The sequence below is a fragment of the Scyliorhinus canicula genome, chromosome 15, assembly GCF_902713615.1.
Source record: "Scyliorhinus canicula chromosome 15, sScyCan1.1, whole genome shotgun sequence".
NCBI classification, from domain to species: domain Eukaryota; kingdom Metazoa; phylum Chordata; class Chondrichthyes; order Carcharhiniformes; family Scyliorhinidae; genus Scyliorhinus; species Scyliorhinus canicula.
The window spans coordinates 85734996-85752648 of NC_052160.1; the positions used below are offsets into that span (position 1 = coordinate 85734996).

Sequence of the window (17653 nt, forward strand, 5' to 3'; positions counted from 1 at the left end):
GACTACCACATCTTAGACCCTCAAGAATTTGAGGGGGAATTCTGCGCTCCCCTCCCGTATGAGTCCCATCACACATTTTATGCTGGTGGGATTTCCCCCCCCCCCCCCCCCCCCGTCAATGGTGTAACAGGACCCCGATCTTGGACATCACAAACCCCCATTTGAATAAATTTAAATATAATTATCAGGCCTTTATGTCTCCTGGTCTCCTTTGTTAGATTGTCCATTTGTGTTGGGGAGGTGTTTCATTTTGGGGCAGGGTGGTGGAGGCGTTGGAGTTGTGGGTGTTCCATGGGGTAAGCGTAGAGTAGCGGTTTGACAAACGGGCCTTTTACACACTACATTGCTGTGGGGCGGGCTCAATCAGAGCTTGAATGCAATGTGACGTCATGGGAACCACCACCATCAGCTTTTTAAAAAATAAGAGCCGAAAAATATGGATGAGGAATAAGCTGCCAGCTTCCCGAATCGTTTTTCATGCCCACTGTGACATTCTGCAATAAACTAGAAAAGTCCGTTCTGTGATTTTGATGGAAATGAATAGTTTGATTGCAAAACTCACATCCTTCACCTCCTATTTTATTTCTGTTGAAGAGTCCCCTTTCCAGGATGTTACCTGCCCCCTGTTGTTGTTCCCCTGTGGCAGCCATCTTGTTTAGTTGGTACATCCTGTGGTGCTGTACTGATGGGCCGAGTGGTCTGACAGGAATGGACCTTTCTGCTCACCTGGTTTGGTGACTCTCAGCATTTCTGGAAGGATGTCCCAGGGAAGGTGTTGTTGAGCCAATCCACTAACAATAGTCACTAAATCATAAGAACCTTCAACAATTCAAACAAAAAAGAGGTTTGTTAGACTCTGTAGGAAAACTATGACCTCATATATCACAAATTAAGAGGAAATCTTTCTAAAATAAGTCAAGGTCCCTCCTAATGTGAAATATGTAAATGCATAGTGTACATCATCATCATGAAAGATCACCTGACCATGGAGTATGGAGGGTGATATTTCTGTCTGGAGCCTTGTGTTGTGTCTGTATTCTGGTTAGTAAAATGTTCAGCAAAAGGTAGAGTTTACCAACAGCCTTTCCTCCAGCATTGCCTGTCAGTCTAGACCAGTGGTTCTCAACCAGGGGGTTGTGGACCCCCATAGCCATTCCACAGAAAAAAAAGCTTCTTATATGCGTGGTAAACTAATCCTAAAGTCCATCTACCTTACCGTGAGGGTTGGAAACGGATTAGCGGTATTTTCGTACGTTGCCAAACTTATTCTAATATGAAAAGTAATGAAAAAACTTTCATTACATGGAAACTTACATGGACCTGGGGGTCCATGTAACATTACTGGGGGTCCACACAAAAAAAATACCGAATTGGGGGTCCACGGTGATATTTTAGTGGTCCATAGAGCAATTCTACTTCAGAACAATTGTTATTACTGAGAATCAAGTAGAAGAAGAAAATGTCTGTTTTCATGATGAATATTCACCTTTCTCTCTCTCTCTCTCTCTCTCGCACTGACAAAGGTCAAAGAGAGATTATAATCTATCTAATTTACCTTGAGGGCTGAAGGGGCTCAGAACCAAAAAGGTGCATTTGCTGTGTTTATTTTTGTGGTACTGTATTCTGAGAAAAAAAAATCCATACCGGTTGATGACAAATGGTTTTATTGTGCTTTAATCACAGTTGTTGTTGAAGATTGCCTGGGCTATTGTCCCCTAGGAACAGCCCGGAGGACCTTTAATGACAGAAGCAGCTTATTAAATACCCACGGTTGACCTGACGCTTATGTCACATTTCTCCTTGACAAGTTTAATGAATGATTTAACACAGTAATCACTAGAAACTGTGTATATTTGATATAAATTGGTTATTATTAGAGTAATTTAATTCAATTTAGTCAGTAAAAAGTTTTTTTCATTACTTTTCATATTAGAATAAGTTTGGCAACGTACGAAAATACCGCTAATCCGTTTCCAACCCTCACGGTAAGGTAGATGGACTTTAGGATTAGTTTACCACGCATATAAGAAGCTTTTTTTTCTGTGGAATGGCTATGGGGGTCCACAAAAAAAAATTAAGAGGAAAAGGGGTCCATGGGTTAAAAAAGGTTGAGAACCCCTGGTCTAGACCCATGATTTTCATATCTTAGACCCACAACAAAAATATCAAATGGCGACAGTGTGAAAATACAACAAAGGTAGCAACAAATGAAGAGCCCGATGTCTGGAAAAGGTAACAAGAGAAACAATTGAGGATAAATCTTCATCCGAACTCCAGACAAGCCAACAGTACAATCTTTGTCAGAGTGCGTTGGCCAGGATCAAACTGAGAAGTGGCAGAACTGGGGCGGGATTCTCCCCTACCCGGCGGGACGGAGGGTCCCGGCGTAGGGGAGTGGCGCCAACCACTCTGGGGTTGGGCGCCCCCAAAGGTGCGGTATTCTCCGCACCTTTGGGGGCTAGCCCCGCGCCGGAGCGGTTGGCACCACGCCGACTGGCGCAAAAACCGGCGCCAACGGCCTTTCAGGCCTACCGCCCGGCAGCGGGGCTGGCCGAAAGGCTTTCGCCGGTTCGCGCATGCGCTGGAACAGGTCAGTACCTGATTTTGCGCAGTGGGCAGTAGTGCAGATGACGTAATAGTCAGACAGTGCATAAACAAAGACTTGGCAACATATAAGTGTTATGAAAGCCGTTGCTATTTATTTTGATATTTAGAGTTGGAGAGAGCAAAAATTAATAAGTGCACCCAAAGAACAGGAAACAGCAGAGATTTCTTAATGAGTTTTATTAATCACCTGAAAATTGTGAATATGGAGCTCTGAACAATGAATTCATTAAGGATCACATTGTTGTGGGCATCATGGACAGTAACAGATTTTCTGCAGTCAAGGGCAGATTTGACCCATTTGAAGACCATGCAGGTAAGGCAGGCAGAAGAGAGAAAGCAAGACAAAATCTTTATTCAATGCAAAAAAGAAATCTCATGGAGAAGAACAGATGGTGCAGTCCAGTCTATAGCACAGAGAAATTGCAGGGCTCCTAATCCGAAACAGTGAAATAGGGTGCAGAAGCTGCCATTTATTCAGTGTTCTTGCTGTGGGAATCAGCTGCCTTGTGCAATGACATTCCTGCAAGAAGAGAGGCTATTGGAAATCTTGGATGGGATTCTCTGACCCCGGTCCGGGTCGGAGAATCGGCGGGCTGGGCGCGATTCACGTGATGTCGCCCCAACGCTGGTCCGCCGATTCTCAAGTGACCGGAGAATTGGCGGCATTGGCGCCAGTACGGTCGGCGTGGCGCCGGTCAGGAGCCGCTCTAGGCCCCGGCGATTCTCCACGCGGGATGGGCCAAATGGCCGCCGAGATAGGCCGAGTCCCACCGATGCCATTCACATGTGGTCTTACCTAGCGGGATGTCAGGTTATATCCTGCGGGGGGCTGCCTGGTGGGCGGGAGGGGATGGCCAAGCCCAAGGGGGCCTCACCTTGGCCTGGCCCACGATTGAGGCCGACCGATCGGTGGGCTGGCTTCTCCTTGTGGGGGCCTCTTTTACTCCGCGCCTGGCTCCTGTGGCTCTACGCCATGTTGTGTCGGGGCTGGCATGGAGAAGGAAGCTAGCGCCAGGGCCGGCCCAAGGCACCGGCAACTCGGGCCCCCCCCTGCCTCGGGCTCGGCCCCCCCCCGCCTCGGGCTCGGCCCCCCGTGGCCCCGCCCCCCCTCGGCCCCGCCCCCCTTGCCCCCCCCCCGGCCTCGCCCCCCACCCCCCGGCCTCGCCCCCCCCCCCCCCCCCCCCCCGGCCCCGCCCCCCCACCCCCCCGCCGCGCCCCCCCCCCCGCCCCCCCCCGGCCCCGCCCCCCCACCCCCCACCCCCCCCTCGGCCCCGCCCCCGCGCCTCGGGCCCGCCCCCCTCGACTCGGGCCCGCCCACCCTCAGGCTCGGCCCCCCCGCCTCGGGCTCGGCCCCCCCCACCCGCCTCGGGCTCGGACCCCCCCACCCGCCTCGGGCTCGGACTCGGGCCCCCCTCCGCCTCGGGCTCGGCCCCCCCCCGCCTCGGGCTCGGCCCCCCCCGCCTCGGGCTCGGCCCCCCCCCCGCCTCGGGCTCGCCCCCCCCCCCGCCTCGGGCTCGCCCCCCCCCCGCCTCAGGCTCGCCCCCCCCCCGCCTCGGTCCCCCGTTGCACCGCCCCCCTCGGCCCCGCCCCCCTTGCCCCCCCCGCCCCCCCCCCCCCCGGCCCCGGCCCCGCCCCCCCCCCCGGCCCCCCCCCCCCGGCCCCGCCCCCCCCCCCCGGCCCCCCCCCCGGCCCCGCCCCCCCCCCCCCGGCCCCGCCCCCACCCCCGCGCCCCCCCCCCCAGGCCCCCCCCCCCAGGCCCCCCCCCCCAGCCCCCCCCCGGCCCCGCCCCCCCCCCCCCGGCCCCCCCCCCCGCCCCCCCCCACCCCCCGCCCCCCCCCCCAGGCCCCGCCCCCCCCCCCCCCCGCCCCCCCCCCCCCCCCCGGCCCCCCCCCCCGCCCCCCCCCCCCCCCCGCCCCCGCCCCCCCCCCCCCGCCCCCGCCCCCCCCCCCCCCCCCCCCGCCCCGGCCCCCCCCCGCCCCCGCCCCGCCCCCCCCCCCCCCCGCCCCCCCCCCCCCCCGCCCCGGCCCCCCCCCCCCCCCCCCGCCCCCCGCCCCCGGCCCCCCCCCCCCCCCGCCCCCCCCCCCCCCCCCGGCCCCCCCCCCCCCCCGCCCCCCCCCCCCCCCCCGCCCCGCCCCGGCCCCCCCCCCGCCCCCGCCCCGGCCCCCCCGCCCCCCCCCCGCCCCCCGGGCCCCCCCCGCCCCCGCCCCCGCCCCCGCCCCGGCCCCGCCCCCGCCCCGGCCCCGCCCCGCCCCGGCCCCGCCCCCGCCCCCCCCACCGCCCCGCCCCCGCCCCCGCCCCCGCCCCGGCCCCGCCCCCCCCACCGCCCCCGCCCCCGCCCCCGCCCCCGCCCCCTCGAAGGGCGCCGAAGTTCAGCTTGCCCGGGGCGCCAGCAACCCTTGGGCCGGCGCTGGCTAGCGCGCATGCGCGGGTTCGCGCCGGTCGCAGCACGCATGCGTGAATTTATGTCGGTTGCAACGCGCATGTGCAGACGGCATTTTCGACGGCGTCAGATTTCTGCAGCAAAAAGTTCTTCACCAAACAATTAAAATAGAAACAGCTGAAATTATGTTCCATTCAAGAAATTGAAGACATATAAGACATTAAAATAGAGGAAGAACTAGAAGTATAATTTCTTGGAGAAGTTACAGGATGAAATGGAACTTTGGAAGCTGCAAACAGCCCATCACATCACATTGAGACCAGCTGTAAAAACAATGGGCATGATCTAAGAGCCTCCTCATGCCCGACTTAGGACACGGTGAAGCCGGTAAATCTCGTGAGGAGCTTCTGGCGGAATATAGACAATGGACGGGATCCGGATTTTCATCTTTAAGTGTGCAGTTAAGCACATTATGCTCACGGCACAGTTACTCAAGGCGCAAGACCTAAAGGCCTTGCCTCAGAGATCCCAAGCGAGTGCCTTTTAGCACTGGTTTCCACAAATGTGTACCAGGCATGGTGGCACTTGGGGGGGGGGGTCTACCTAGGCGATTGGGGCGCATGGGTGGGGTGGTAGCCTGGCACCCTGATGCCACCCAGGTACTTTGGAACTGCCAGCCTGGCACCCTGGCAGTGCCATGTGAGTGACACCCTGACAATGCCTGAATGCCCCGTTGGCACTACCAGGCTGGCAAATGCACTACTAGTGTCCCTCTCTGTCAGTGCCAATGTGCCTATGCTGGGGATTGGGCCCTAGTATACCCTGCCTTTCTAAGATGGGATGCAGGGGGCACGATATCCCCTAATTAGTAAGTTGGGGAGGGGGTCCGGAGGCTGTGGTGAGGGCTCCAGAGATCAGGGTGCCATCTAAAAATGCCGCCCCAATTTCTTCCTGCACTGGCGAACAGAGTTCGTTTGTGCAGGAAATGGGACTTAGTGTGACCTCAGCAGGCGTTCATCGCTGAGACCCAGAAATGAAATCCTGTTTAATAGCGGGGCTGTTTTCAGAGCTTCAAGCACCGGGAAACACCTGGCTAAACAGGCCCAAAGTGGGACTCAGTTTCATTTCCATTAAATCACACTCAGTTGTGTTTTTTGTCGCAAGCAAGGTTCCACAGCCACTCTTATAGAAGACGAAACAAGAAATTGTGCCAACGCAGCATCAGGAGTCATTTCACTTCTTACCAACTCACAAGCTGGTTCCTGTATCAAAATTGAGTGGCTCAATAATAATAATAATCTTTATTGTCACAAGCAGTCTTACATTAACACTGCAACAAAGTTACTGTGAAAAGCCCCTAGCTGCCACATTCCGGCACCTGTTCGGGTACACAGAGGGAAAATTCAGAACGTCCAAATTAGCTAACAGCACGTCTTTCGGGACTAGTGGGAGGAAATCCACGCGGACATGGGGAGAACGTTTAGACTCCGCACAGACAGTGATTCTAACGGGAATTGAACCTGGGACCCTGGCGCTGTGAAGCCACAGTGATAACATCTGAGCGACTGTGCTGCCCACGCTTGTGTTGATCTCACACAATTAAACAAATCAGCAGAATGGGAAACAAAAAACAGAAAATGCTGGGGTCGGCAATATCTGTGGAGAAATATTCCGGGTTAACCATTGGGATTTTTGAGTCCCACAAGCAGCAGAACCGGAATTTCCAGCCCAAAGTCAACAGACATTTTGGCTTTTTTCCATATTGTCCTGTCTGACCCAGATTACTGCCACGGGCACGAGCAGAAAATTCCAGCCGATGTTTCCAGTCCAATATGACTCTTCTTCAGAAGTGAAGATGTATTATTTTGAAGAGGGGGCATATTAGGCTCAAAGCGTTAACTCTATTTTTTCTCGCCACAGATGCTGCCAGACCTGATATGCTTTTCCAGTATTTTCTATTTTATTTCAGATTTCCAGCACCTGTAGTAGTTTGTTTATATTTCAGGAGAAACAAAGATCCACTCAATGGGATCTGTGGAGGAGAGCCTGGTATAGCTTGCAAAAATGATCATCCTTACAAAGTTGGATGCACAGTCACTTCCGATAACTATCTTTGGATGAGGAATCCAAACTACTGACTCCACTTATTCACACCTTCCATTTGTCTACGCTTTGGAATCATATCGGCTCCAGAGGTTTTCCAGGGAGCAACGACAGGTGTTTTGGAGGAACGAGAAGGCGTCATTGGCCAACTGGAGAAGATCCCGATCCACATGTCCATCACACAGGAACATGATGCAAGAATGAGAGCAGTGTTGCAAAGCTTGGAACTGGCAGGGTGAACATTCAACAATAAGTGTGAGTTTTCACAACCCACCATAGGGGTCTTGGGACAGAGCGGCCATGTCTCAGGTTCCAGGACGAATTATTATGATTATTTTTGAATTTTTTAATTGGCATTTTCAATTTTACTCAATGAAACTTTGCGTCCAATATTCACAGTTTATGCAGTTCTTATGTACATAAAATCTTTCTTGATGATTCCTCCCCCCCCCCCCCCCCCCCACCCCACATCCCCACCCCCCCACATCCCCACCTCCCCTCTCCTCCCTGGCCCCTCCTTGGCATCCCCCTCTTTTGTTCTGGGTGCTCTGTCCCAGAGGTCTTGTTCTCCCCTCGCCCCCCTCTTCTTTTGTGGTTTCTGTTGCAGGCCTTATGGGTTCGGGGAGGGGGGAGGGGTGGTTAGGGTTAGGACTATTGACCACAACTGAACAAAGGTGCACAGTGATTGAAAAGTTGGCTCTGACAGACACCTGAGAAATTTACCGACAACATCTGAAGCTTCCAAATTACAATCATGGCAGACCACAAGCCATTGGTCACGTTATTAAATACCAAGAAATGAGCAAAGATACAACCTGGTGGACTGAGATAGCAGTTCATGAGGTTTAATGCCATGATTGATCATTAAGAGTTGCTAGCGCTCTTCCCCCAAGGTGCCTGAAAGAGGCATGGGTAAAATGTTGTGACATAACTCCTCATTATCTGTTCCACATTGGGAAGAGCCTGCATGGCGAGTGACTAATTATACCTGTGTCACGAGTGTGAATGTGTCAAGTTCCTGAATCACCATCAGCAAGGACTTTCAACAAAGCACAGTTTACACCTCGCTAAGCAGCTACTCCAACACTTGTGCTCTGCCCGCACTCCCGGGGACAACTCCCGCCATGTGACCTGTTGTGGAGTCACATTCTCATGTGACCTCTCTGTCTACAACCAGTAACTTCACCTCAAACAAATGTCTGCAGTCAAACATGAACAATTTCTACGATAGGTAACTAGAGGGATTGGTGATTGGCATTTTGGGAATCAACATGCTTGGGAGATTTGATGACTCAAACGTTTGAGGGAGGTCTTTTCGTGCATTTAGTCAATAATTTTATCTCTGTCTTTAAAGCAATTCTGTCGTTTCTAAGTTATAGCCCTTACTGTTACTGGAAAAGTTCCTCTTTCTTCCAACTGAAGCTCTTTCGAAGTTGAAATCTAAGTTATATAACTGTTATAAGCCGCACCAAACCTACGGGATTGGAGCAATCACTATCCCGTGTGTCCCACTGAATATGAGCTCCCCCACTAAGAGGACTGGAAGCCCAGATCATTCATGGCTAAGTTCAGTATAAAGTTGGCCAGGCATGGAACCATCAGAGCAACCCAACCCAACAGGGACCTGATGTACATTGTAAATATCTTTGCATTGCAAAAAAACACAATTTCTTTCTCTCTACTCGGTTCGGACTCATTTTGTGGTCTACAAAAATGTCTGCCCTCTTTAACACTGAACATTTTCAGAATGATGACTTTGTTTTCTTTTTCTCATCTTACATTTGATACCAGCCCGTTAACCTCATCAGGAGTTATATCATGATACTAGACAGGTCAGACACTGGAGAAATGAATGACCATTTCCCTGTGGCACTCTTCTGCACAAGAACTGCAGACTTCTCTGGAGTTCTTGAAGGATTTCTGGATTAAAGAATGGATGGTCATTTCCTCAATAATTTGTGCTTTGGGGCGGTTTTGTTTTGGACAAATTTGCATTGGAGAGCAGAACTATTTTGGAGGCCAATATCAGAATCAAGCACTCACTCCACCAGATACATTAACAATGTGCTTCTGTTCAACCCCATCCAATGACAGAAGGTAGCCTTTACATAGGACCCTTCCCCATCCCAAACTCTTACGGCCTCTCATGGAATCCCTACAGTGCAGAAGGAGGCCATTCAGCCCATCGAGTCTGCACCAACCCTCTGAAAGAGTACCCTATCCCTGCAATTTCATGACCATACTTCACCCCATAAACAGTCAATCCGCAAATCCCTGGACAAGAAGGGGCAATTTAGCATGGCCAATCTACCTAACCGTCACAACTTTGGACTGTGGGAGGAAACAGGAGCACCCGGAGGAAACCCACGCAGACATGAGGAGAAAGTACACACTGCACACAGACAGTGACCCAAGGCCGGAATTTAACCCAGGTCCCTGTCGCTGTGAGGTAGCAGTGCTAACCACTGTGCCATCGTGCCGCCCCAGACTGGGGTTATCAGGTTTAGTCCCAAGTTTAAAATGCTATGTACTGTGGATATATTCCTACATCCCAGGCTTCAGGTTTCCCTAAATTCACCCACCTGGGCCATTCAAAGAGGGGGACTAATTCCTCTCTCTGGGACCAGGGAGACGAAGTTGCTTTTGACTCCATTCTGCTCAACCTGACTGAGATTAACTAACAGTCCTGACATTGATCATAGAACCTAGGACCAGAAGTAAGCCATTTGGCCCTTTGAGCCTGCTCTGCCATTGAATATGACCATGGCTGATCTTCAATCTCAATGCTATAGTTCCTGGTTTCTCCCATACTCTTGATGCCATTCAAACCTAAAAAATTATCTATCTCTTTCTTGAATCTATTTAGTGACTTGTCCTCCACAGCCTTCTGTGGTAGACGGTTCCACAGGTTCACTAACCTTTGAGTGAAGAAACTTTTGCTCATCTGAGCCAAAATGATCCACCCAGTACCCTGAGATTGTGTCGCCTGGTTCTAGTTTTCCCACCCAGGGAAAACATCCTCCCTGCATCTAGTCTCCCATCCCATCCATGGAATTTTATATGATGTGGAGATGCTGGCGTTGGACTAGGGTGGGCACAGTAAGAAGTCTTACAACAGCAGGTTAAAGTCCAACAGGTTTGTTTCAAATCACTAGCTTTTGGAGCACTGCTCCTTCCTCAGGTGAGTCACTCATTTGATGAAGGAGCTGCGCTCCGAAAGCCAGCGATTCCAAACAAGCTGGTTGGAATTTTATGTTTCCAAAGTTGGCTTAGTAACAAGAAACAAAGGGCAGTGGTCGATGGCTGCCCTGGTGAATGGAAAGTTATTTCAAGCGGTGTTTCACAGGGCTCGGCGATGGGACTCCTGCTGTTTGTTTTATATACTAACGATTTGGACTTGAATGTGGGGGCACGATTGGGAAGTTTGCAGATACGACACAAAAATTGGTCATGTAGTGGATAATGTAAAGGATAGCTGTAAGCTCCAAAATGATACAGATGGGTTGATGGAGTGGGCAGGAATATGGCAGAAAGAGATAATGCATTTAGGGAGGTCAAACAGTAAAAGGGAATATTCAATAAAAGGGAACGTACTGAAAAAGACAGGTGAAGTGAGAGATAGTAGTGCGAAAGGTAGCAGTACAGGTAGATAAGGTTGTAAACAAAGTAATACTATCCTTCATTGGTAGAGGTTTAGAGGGGTAGGTCTTGCCTTACAAGTCTTATTGAATTCTTTGAGGAGGTGACCAAGCATGTGGATGAAGGTAAAGCAGTGGATGTAGTGTACATGGATTTTAGTAAGGCATTTGATAAGGTTCCCCATGGTAGGCTTATGCAGAAAGTAAGGAGGCATGGGATAGTGGGAAATTTGGCCAGTTGGATAACAAACTGGCTAACCGATAGAAGACAGAGAGTTGTGGTGGATGGCAAATATTCAGCCTGGAGCCCAGTTATCAGTGGCGTACCGCAGGGATCAGTTCTGGGTCCTCTGCTATTTGTGATTTTCATTAACGACTTGGATGAGGGAGTTGAAGGGTGGGTCAGTAAATTTGCAGATGATACGAAGATTGGTGGAGTTGTGGATAGTGAGGAGGGCTGTTGTCGGCTTCAAAGAGACATAGATAGAATGCAGAGCTGGGCTGAGAAGTGGCAGATGGAGTTTAACCCTGACAAGTGTGAGGTTGTCCATTTTGGAAGGACAAATCTGAATGCGGAATACAGGGTTAATGGTAGGGTTCTTGGCAATGTGGAGGAGCAGAGAGATCTTGGGGTCTATGTTCATTGTTCTTTGAAAGTTGCCACTCAAGTGGATAGAGCTGTGAAGAAGGCCTATGGTGTGCTAGCGTTCATTAGCAGAGGGATTGAATTTAAGAGCCGTGAGGTGATGATGCAGCTGTACAAAACCTTGGTCAGGCCACATTTGGAGTACTGTGTGCAGTTCTGGTCACCTCATTTTAGGAAGGATGTGGAAGCTTTGGAAAAGGTGCAGAGGAGATTTACCAGGATGTTGCCTGGAATGGAGAGTAGGTCATACGAGGAAAGATTGAGGGTGCTGGGCCTTTTCTCATTGGAACAAAGAAGGATGAGGGGCGACTTGATAGAGGTTTATAAGATGATCAGGGGAATAGATAGAGTAGATAGTCAGAGACTTTTTCCCCGGGTGGAACACACCATTACAAGGGGACATAAATTTAAGATAAATGGTGGAAGATATAGAGGGGATGTCAGAGGTAGGTTCTTTACCCAGAGAGTAGTGGGGGCATGGAATGCACTGCCTGTGGTAGTAGTTGAGTCGGAAAATTTATGGACCTTCAAACGGCTATTGGATAGGTACTTGGATTAGGGTAGAATAAGGGAGTGTAGGTTAACTTCTTAAGGGCAGCACGGTAGCATTGTGGATAGCACAATTGCTTCACAGCTCCAGGGTCCCAAGTTCGATTTCGACTTGGGTCACTGTCTGTGTGGAGTCTGCACATCCTCCCCGTGACTGCGTGGGTTTCCTCCGGGTACTCCGGTTTCCTCCCACAGTCCAAAGATGTGCAGGTTGGGTGGATTGGCCATGACAAATTGTCCAAAATTCTATGATTAACCTAGGACAAAAGTTCGGCGCAACATCGTGGGCCGAAGGGCCTGTTCTGTGCTGTATTTCTCTTTCTCTATCTCTATCTAATACACAAGAAGGGATATAGAGCACAATTTAATGGCTGCATTGCGCTTAAGCGAGAGCGCGATGAGGCTGTTTGACGTGAGAAAGGCCAAAATGGAGAAACGAGCCGGACGCCAATCGGTTTGCGATCAAACCGGCCCTCTCCCATTGGCAAATTCAGGAAGCCGCCAGTGTGGCGAGAAACCAATAATCACCACTTAAGGTGCCGATCAGTTCACCTTTTTAAAAATGTGAAACTGGTGAAGGGCTGCTGTGGGGATCCGATAAGGTGAGGAGCCATCTTCACTCCGGAGCAATGAGCCCAGGGTCACTGGGGTTGCTGCACCCTAGGTGGGGTCTCCCTCATTGTATAGGTTCGGACCAAGGCATTCATTTCACTGTCCAGGTAATGCAATGGATAATGAGCTTATTATTTAAAAGCCAAAACTTTCACATGGCGTATCATCCTCAATCCAGCGGGATAGTCGGAAGGATGAACCGCACCATCAAAGAAATGATCCATGAGACCGTCCAGCTGAATACTCACACTTGGAGCAAAGTCCTGCCATTTGTCCTCATGACAGTACAGAACTCCGTTTCCAGTTCCACAAGGTTCACTCCACATGTACACAACTTCCGCTTGTGCGACTCCGCCTTGTCGTATTTGCCACAACACTCTTCATCCCCAGAAGGTGCAAAATTAAACATAGATGTCTGGCCACTTCAGATTCTGGAATAAAGTTATTATTAAAGGGGGTCAGCACGAGTGTGAGCCAGCGTCTGGTGGGAGGGATAAGGGGAAGAAGGAATCAGATATTGGGAAATAATAACAGATGCTACCCTGATCTCTTTACAGATTGTATTACAGACTGACAGTGTGCTGCTTGGGATTCTTCATCCTGGAATGGATACAAGGATACAGACCCACAGAAGGAAGGAGAAATAACTAGAAGTTTGAACTAGCATAGCCTGGATACAGGTGAGCGTGAGGACGGTATCCTATGGATGTACCCCAATAAAACCATCACATATGGGTGCAGCAATCAAAAGGTAGTGTATAGGAAGGTGAATGGGAGCTCCGAATACTGCTCCCTGAGGGCGACTCTCCCAAGTGATTGGTGGGGATTCACAAACCATGGGTGTATGTAGCTAGCATGTTTAGCCCAGAGAAGGGGCAGGAGTTAGGACAGAGGTGCCCAGGATGACCATGGAAAAGAAACAACACCAGGTTAATGGCCAACAGGTTTATTTGAAATCACAAGCTTTTGGAGCACTGCTCCTTCATTGGGTGAAGTGGAGGCAGATTCACAATCACAGCATGTAAAGGAGAAACACATTGTCAAGATAATTACAGATTGGAATGTGAAGAATGCTTGGAATGTGAGTCTTTACAGGAACAGACAGTGTGTATGGAGTGAGTGATCATCACAGGTAATCAAGGTGTGAATTGTCTCAAGATTCTGCAAACCCAGGCAGTATGATGCGAATTACATGTAATGTGACATGAACCTGAGATCCTGGTTGGCTGCCCTCATGTGTGCGTGTGCAGAACTTGGCTACTAGTTTCTGCTCGGCGGTTCTGTGTTGTCGTGTGATTGGAAGTCGCCTTGGAGAATGTTTACCCGAAGATAAGAGGCTGTATGTACTTGACTGCTGAAATCATTCCCGACTGGAAGGAACATTCCGGCCTGGTGATTGTTGCACGGTGTCCGTTCATCCGTTGTCGTAGCGACTGCATGGTCACGCCAATGTATCACACCTCGGGACATCCTTTGCTGCAGCGTATGAGGTGGATAACGTTGGTTGAGTCGCATGAATGTGTACCGTGTATCTGGTGGGTGCTGTTCTCACGTACAGTACAGTACAGTACAGTACGGCACAGAACAGGCCCTTCGGCCCTCAATGTTGTGCCGAGCCATGATCACCCTACTCAAACCCACGTATCCACCCTATACCCATAACCCAACAATCCCCCCCCTTAACCTTACTTTTTATTAGGACACTACGGGCAATTTAGCACGGCCAATCCACCTAACCCGCATTTCTTTGGACTGTGGGAGGAAACCGGAGCACCCGGAGGAAACCCAAGCACACAGGGGGAGGACGTGCAGACTCCACACAGACAGTGACCCAGCCGGGAATCGAACCTGGGATAGTAGTGATAGTAGTATCCATGTCGATAATCTGGCATGTCTTGCAGAGCCACATCATACAAGACGCTCATCAAAGTAGTTCAACAAACAGGACATTCGAAGATAATTAGCCCCATTCAAATGGATCGATTGGTGTGGATTTCCCAGGTGAAACCAGACTTTGAACCCAAATGTTAGAAGAAAATGATCCAGAATACTGAACAACTAAGCCTCCATATTTTAACCATGATGTGGAGATGCCGGCGTTGGACTGGGGTGAGCACAGTAAGAAGTCTTACAACACCAGGTTAAAGTCCAACAGGTTTGTTTCAAACACAAGCTTTCGGAGCACGGCTCCTTCTTCAGGTGAATGGAAAGGCTTGTTCCAGAAATGTTTATATAGACACAATGTGGAGATGCCGGCGTTGGACTGGGGTGAGCACAGTAAGAAGTCTTACAACACCAGGTTAAAGTCCAACAGGTTTGTTTCAAACACGAGCTTTCGGAGCACGGCTCCTTCTTCAGGTGAATCTGAAGAAGGAGCCGTGCTCCGAAAGCTCGTGTTTGAAACAAACCTGTTGGACTTTAACCTGGTGTTGTAAGACTTCTTACTGTGCTCACCCCAGTCCAACGCCGGCATCTCCACATTGTGTCTATATAAACATTTCTGGAACAAGCCTTTCCATTCACCTGAAGAAGGAGCCGTGCTCCGAAAGCTCGTGTTTGAAACAAACCTGTTGGACTTTAACCTGGTGTTGTAAGACTTCTTACTGTCCATATTTTAAATCATTGCTTGATGTTCCCCGATGTTATGACTTGGGACCTAAGCCAATTTTTAGTGGAGAGGTTCTACAAACAAATATGTCACTCCCATTTCATCCAAGACCACTTTAATATGAGATCCCTCTCTCCTTTGGTTTGGACTCCGACTTCCTGAGCTGCAGTGTATCTTTTATCTGCCAGTAATCAGTGATCAATGGCATAGTCAAAGGTTTCCAAATAAGTATCATTTTGGGAAATGCAAACATACGAAATAGCAGGAGGATGAGGCCACTCCACCCCTCGAGTGTGCTCGCCATTAAGTACATTAGATTAACCCCACATTCCTGTATATCCCTGATAACCTTTCACCCACTTCTTAAATAAAGACTCTATCTCGTTCTGCCTTAAAAATGTTCAAAGGCTCTGCATCCACCGCTTTGAGGAAGAGAGCTCCAGCAACTCACGACTCTGAGGGAAATAATTTCCCCTCATCTCCATCTGAAATGAGCGACCATTTATTTTTAAACAGTGATCCCTAGTTCTAGATTCTCCCACAAGAAGAAACACCCTGTCCACATAACACCTGTTAACACCCCTCAGGATAGCGGGCGGGTCCAGGGGTGTATAGAGAGGTACTTGGAGACCAACGATAATGGGGAGGTGCAAGTAGGGGTGGTTTGGGAGGCGTTGAAGGCGGTGGTCAGGGGAGAGCTGATCTCCATCAGGGCCCATAAAGAAGGGAAGGAGAGGAGAGAGAGGGAGAGGCTAGTGGGGGAGATGGTTAGGATAGATAGGAGGTACTCAGAGGGCCCTGAGGAGGGGCTACTCATGGAACGGTGCAACCTTCAGGCCGAGTTTGACTTGTTGACCACCAGGAAGGCGGAGGTGAAGTGGAGGAAGGCGCAAGGGGCGGTGTATGCGTATGGCGAGAAGGCCAGCAGGATGTTGGCACACCAGCTCCGGAAGCGGGAGGCAGCGAGGGAGATTGGGAGAGTGAGGGAAGGAGGGGGGAGCACGGTGCGTAGTGCGAGGGGGGGGGGTTAACCGGGTCTTCAGGGACTTCTATGAGGGACTGTATCGGTCTGAGCCCCCATCGGAGGAGGAGGGGATGGGTCGTTTTCTGGACCGGCTAAGGTTCCCGAGGGTAAAGGAGGAGTGGGTGGCGGTGCTGGGGGCGCCGGTTGGGTTGGAGGAACTGGTTAAGGGACTAAGGAGCATGCAGGCGGGTAGACACCGGGGCCAGATGGGTTCCCGGTGGAATTCTACAGGAAATACGTGGACTTGTTGGGCCCGCTGCTGGTTAGGACTTTCAATGAGGCAAGGGAAGGGGGGTCCTGCCCCTGACGATGTCTAGGGCACTGATCTCCCTGATCTTGAAGCGAGACAAGGACCCTTTGCAGTGCGGGTCATATAGGCTGATTTCACTTCTCAGTGTAGATGAGAAACTGCTGTCAAAGATATTGGCCACGAGGATTGAGGACTCCGTCCCGGGGATTATGCACGAGGATCAGACGGGTTTTGTGAAAGGGGGGCAGCTGAATACCAATGTACGCAGGCTCCTAAATGTAATTATGATGCTGGCGGGGGAGGGGGAGGCGGAGGTAGTGGTAGCTATGGACGCGGAGAAGGCCTTCGTTAGGGTGGAGTGGGGATACCTGTGGGAGGTGTTGAGGAGGTTTGGGTTTGGGGAGGGGTTCGTCAGCTGGGTGAGGCTGCTGTACGAGGCCCCGGTGGCGTGTGTGGCCACGAACAGGAGGAGGTCGGAATATTTCCGGCTATACCGAGGAATGAGGCAAGGGTGCCCCTTATCCCCCCTGCTCTTTGCGCTGGCGATAGAGCCCCTGGCCATGGCCTTGAGGAAGTCTAGGAATTTGAGGGGTTGGTGCGGGTGGGGGGAGGAACACCGGGTATTGTTGTATGCAGACGATCTGCTATTGTATGTGGTGGACCCGGTGGGGGGAATGCCGGAGGTGTTGAGGATCCTCAGGGGGTTTGGTGATTTCTCTGGGTATAAGCTTAACATGGGGAAGAGTGAGCTGTTCGTGGTGCACCCGGGAAATCAGGAGAGGGGGATTGGTGAGCTTCCGCTAAAAAGGGCAGAGAGGAGTTTTAGATACCTGGGGATGCAGGTGGCTAGAAGTTGGGGGCATAAGCATAAGCTTAACTTGACGAGGCTGGTCGAACAAATGGAGGAGTTCAAAAGGTGGGATATGCTGCCGCTCTCCCTGGCGGGTAGGGTGCAGTCCATTAAAATGACGGTGCTCCCAAGGTTTCTGTTTTTGTTTCAGTGCCTCCCCACCCTGATCCCTAAGGCCTTTTTTAAACGGGTTAGCAGGAGTATCATGGGATTCATGTGGGCTAAGAAGACCCCGAGGATGAGAAGAGTGTTTTTGGAGCGGAGCAGGGACAGGGGGACATTGCCTAACCTCTGCGGGTATTACTGGGCTGCCAACCCATGGATGGTACACAATTGGGTAATGGAGGGGGAGGGGGCAGCTTGGAAGAGGTTGGAGATGGCGTCCT

The 17653-nt window shown here is 51.2% G+C and overlaps 1 protein-coding gene and 1 long non-coding RNA gene across 3 annotated transcripts in view; one reads left to right on the plus strand and one right to left on the minus strand.

Moving 5' to 3' along the window:
• Positions 1–642: 642 nt before the first annotated feature.
• The window catches only part of LOC119978547 (methyltransferase-like protein 27), a 53343-nt gene continuing 36332 nt past the window's right edge, over positions 643–17653 (minus strand). Inside the window, exon 5 of one of the 2 annotated variants that reach the window (XM_038820272.1) lies at positions 643–819. In XM_038820272.1, the coding sequence (XP_038676200.1) occupies positions 656–819 (164 nt within the window). In that variant the 3' untranslated portion in view covers positions 643–655. Of the gene's footprint in view, positions 820–12810; positions 12967–17653 lie in introns of those variants that run through there. The other variant, XM_038820273.1, reaches the window with a different exon arrangement.
• Positions 6803–17653, plus strand: part of LOC119978548 — a 46857-nt gene continuing 36006 nt past the window's right edge. The window contains exons 1-2 of the long non-coding RNA XR_005463483.1: positions 6803–7345; positions 13093–13215. This is a non-coding gene — a long non-coding RNA (uncharacterized LOC119978548). The remainder of the gene's footprint in view (positions 7346–13092; positions 13216–17653) is intronic.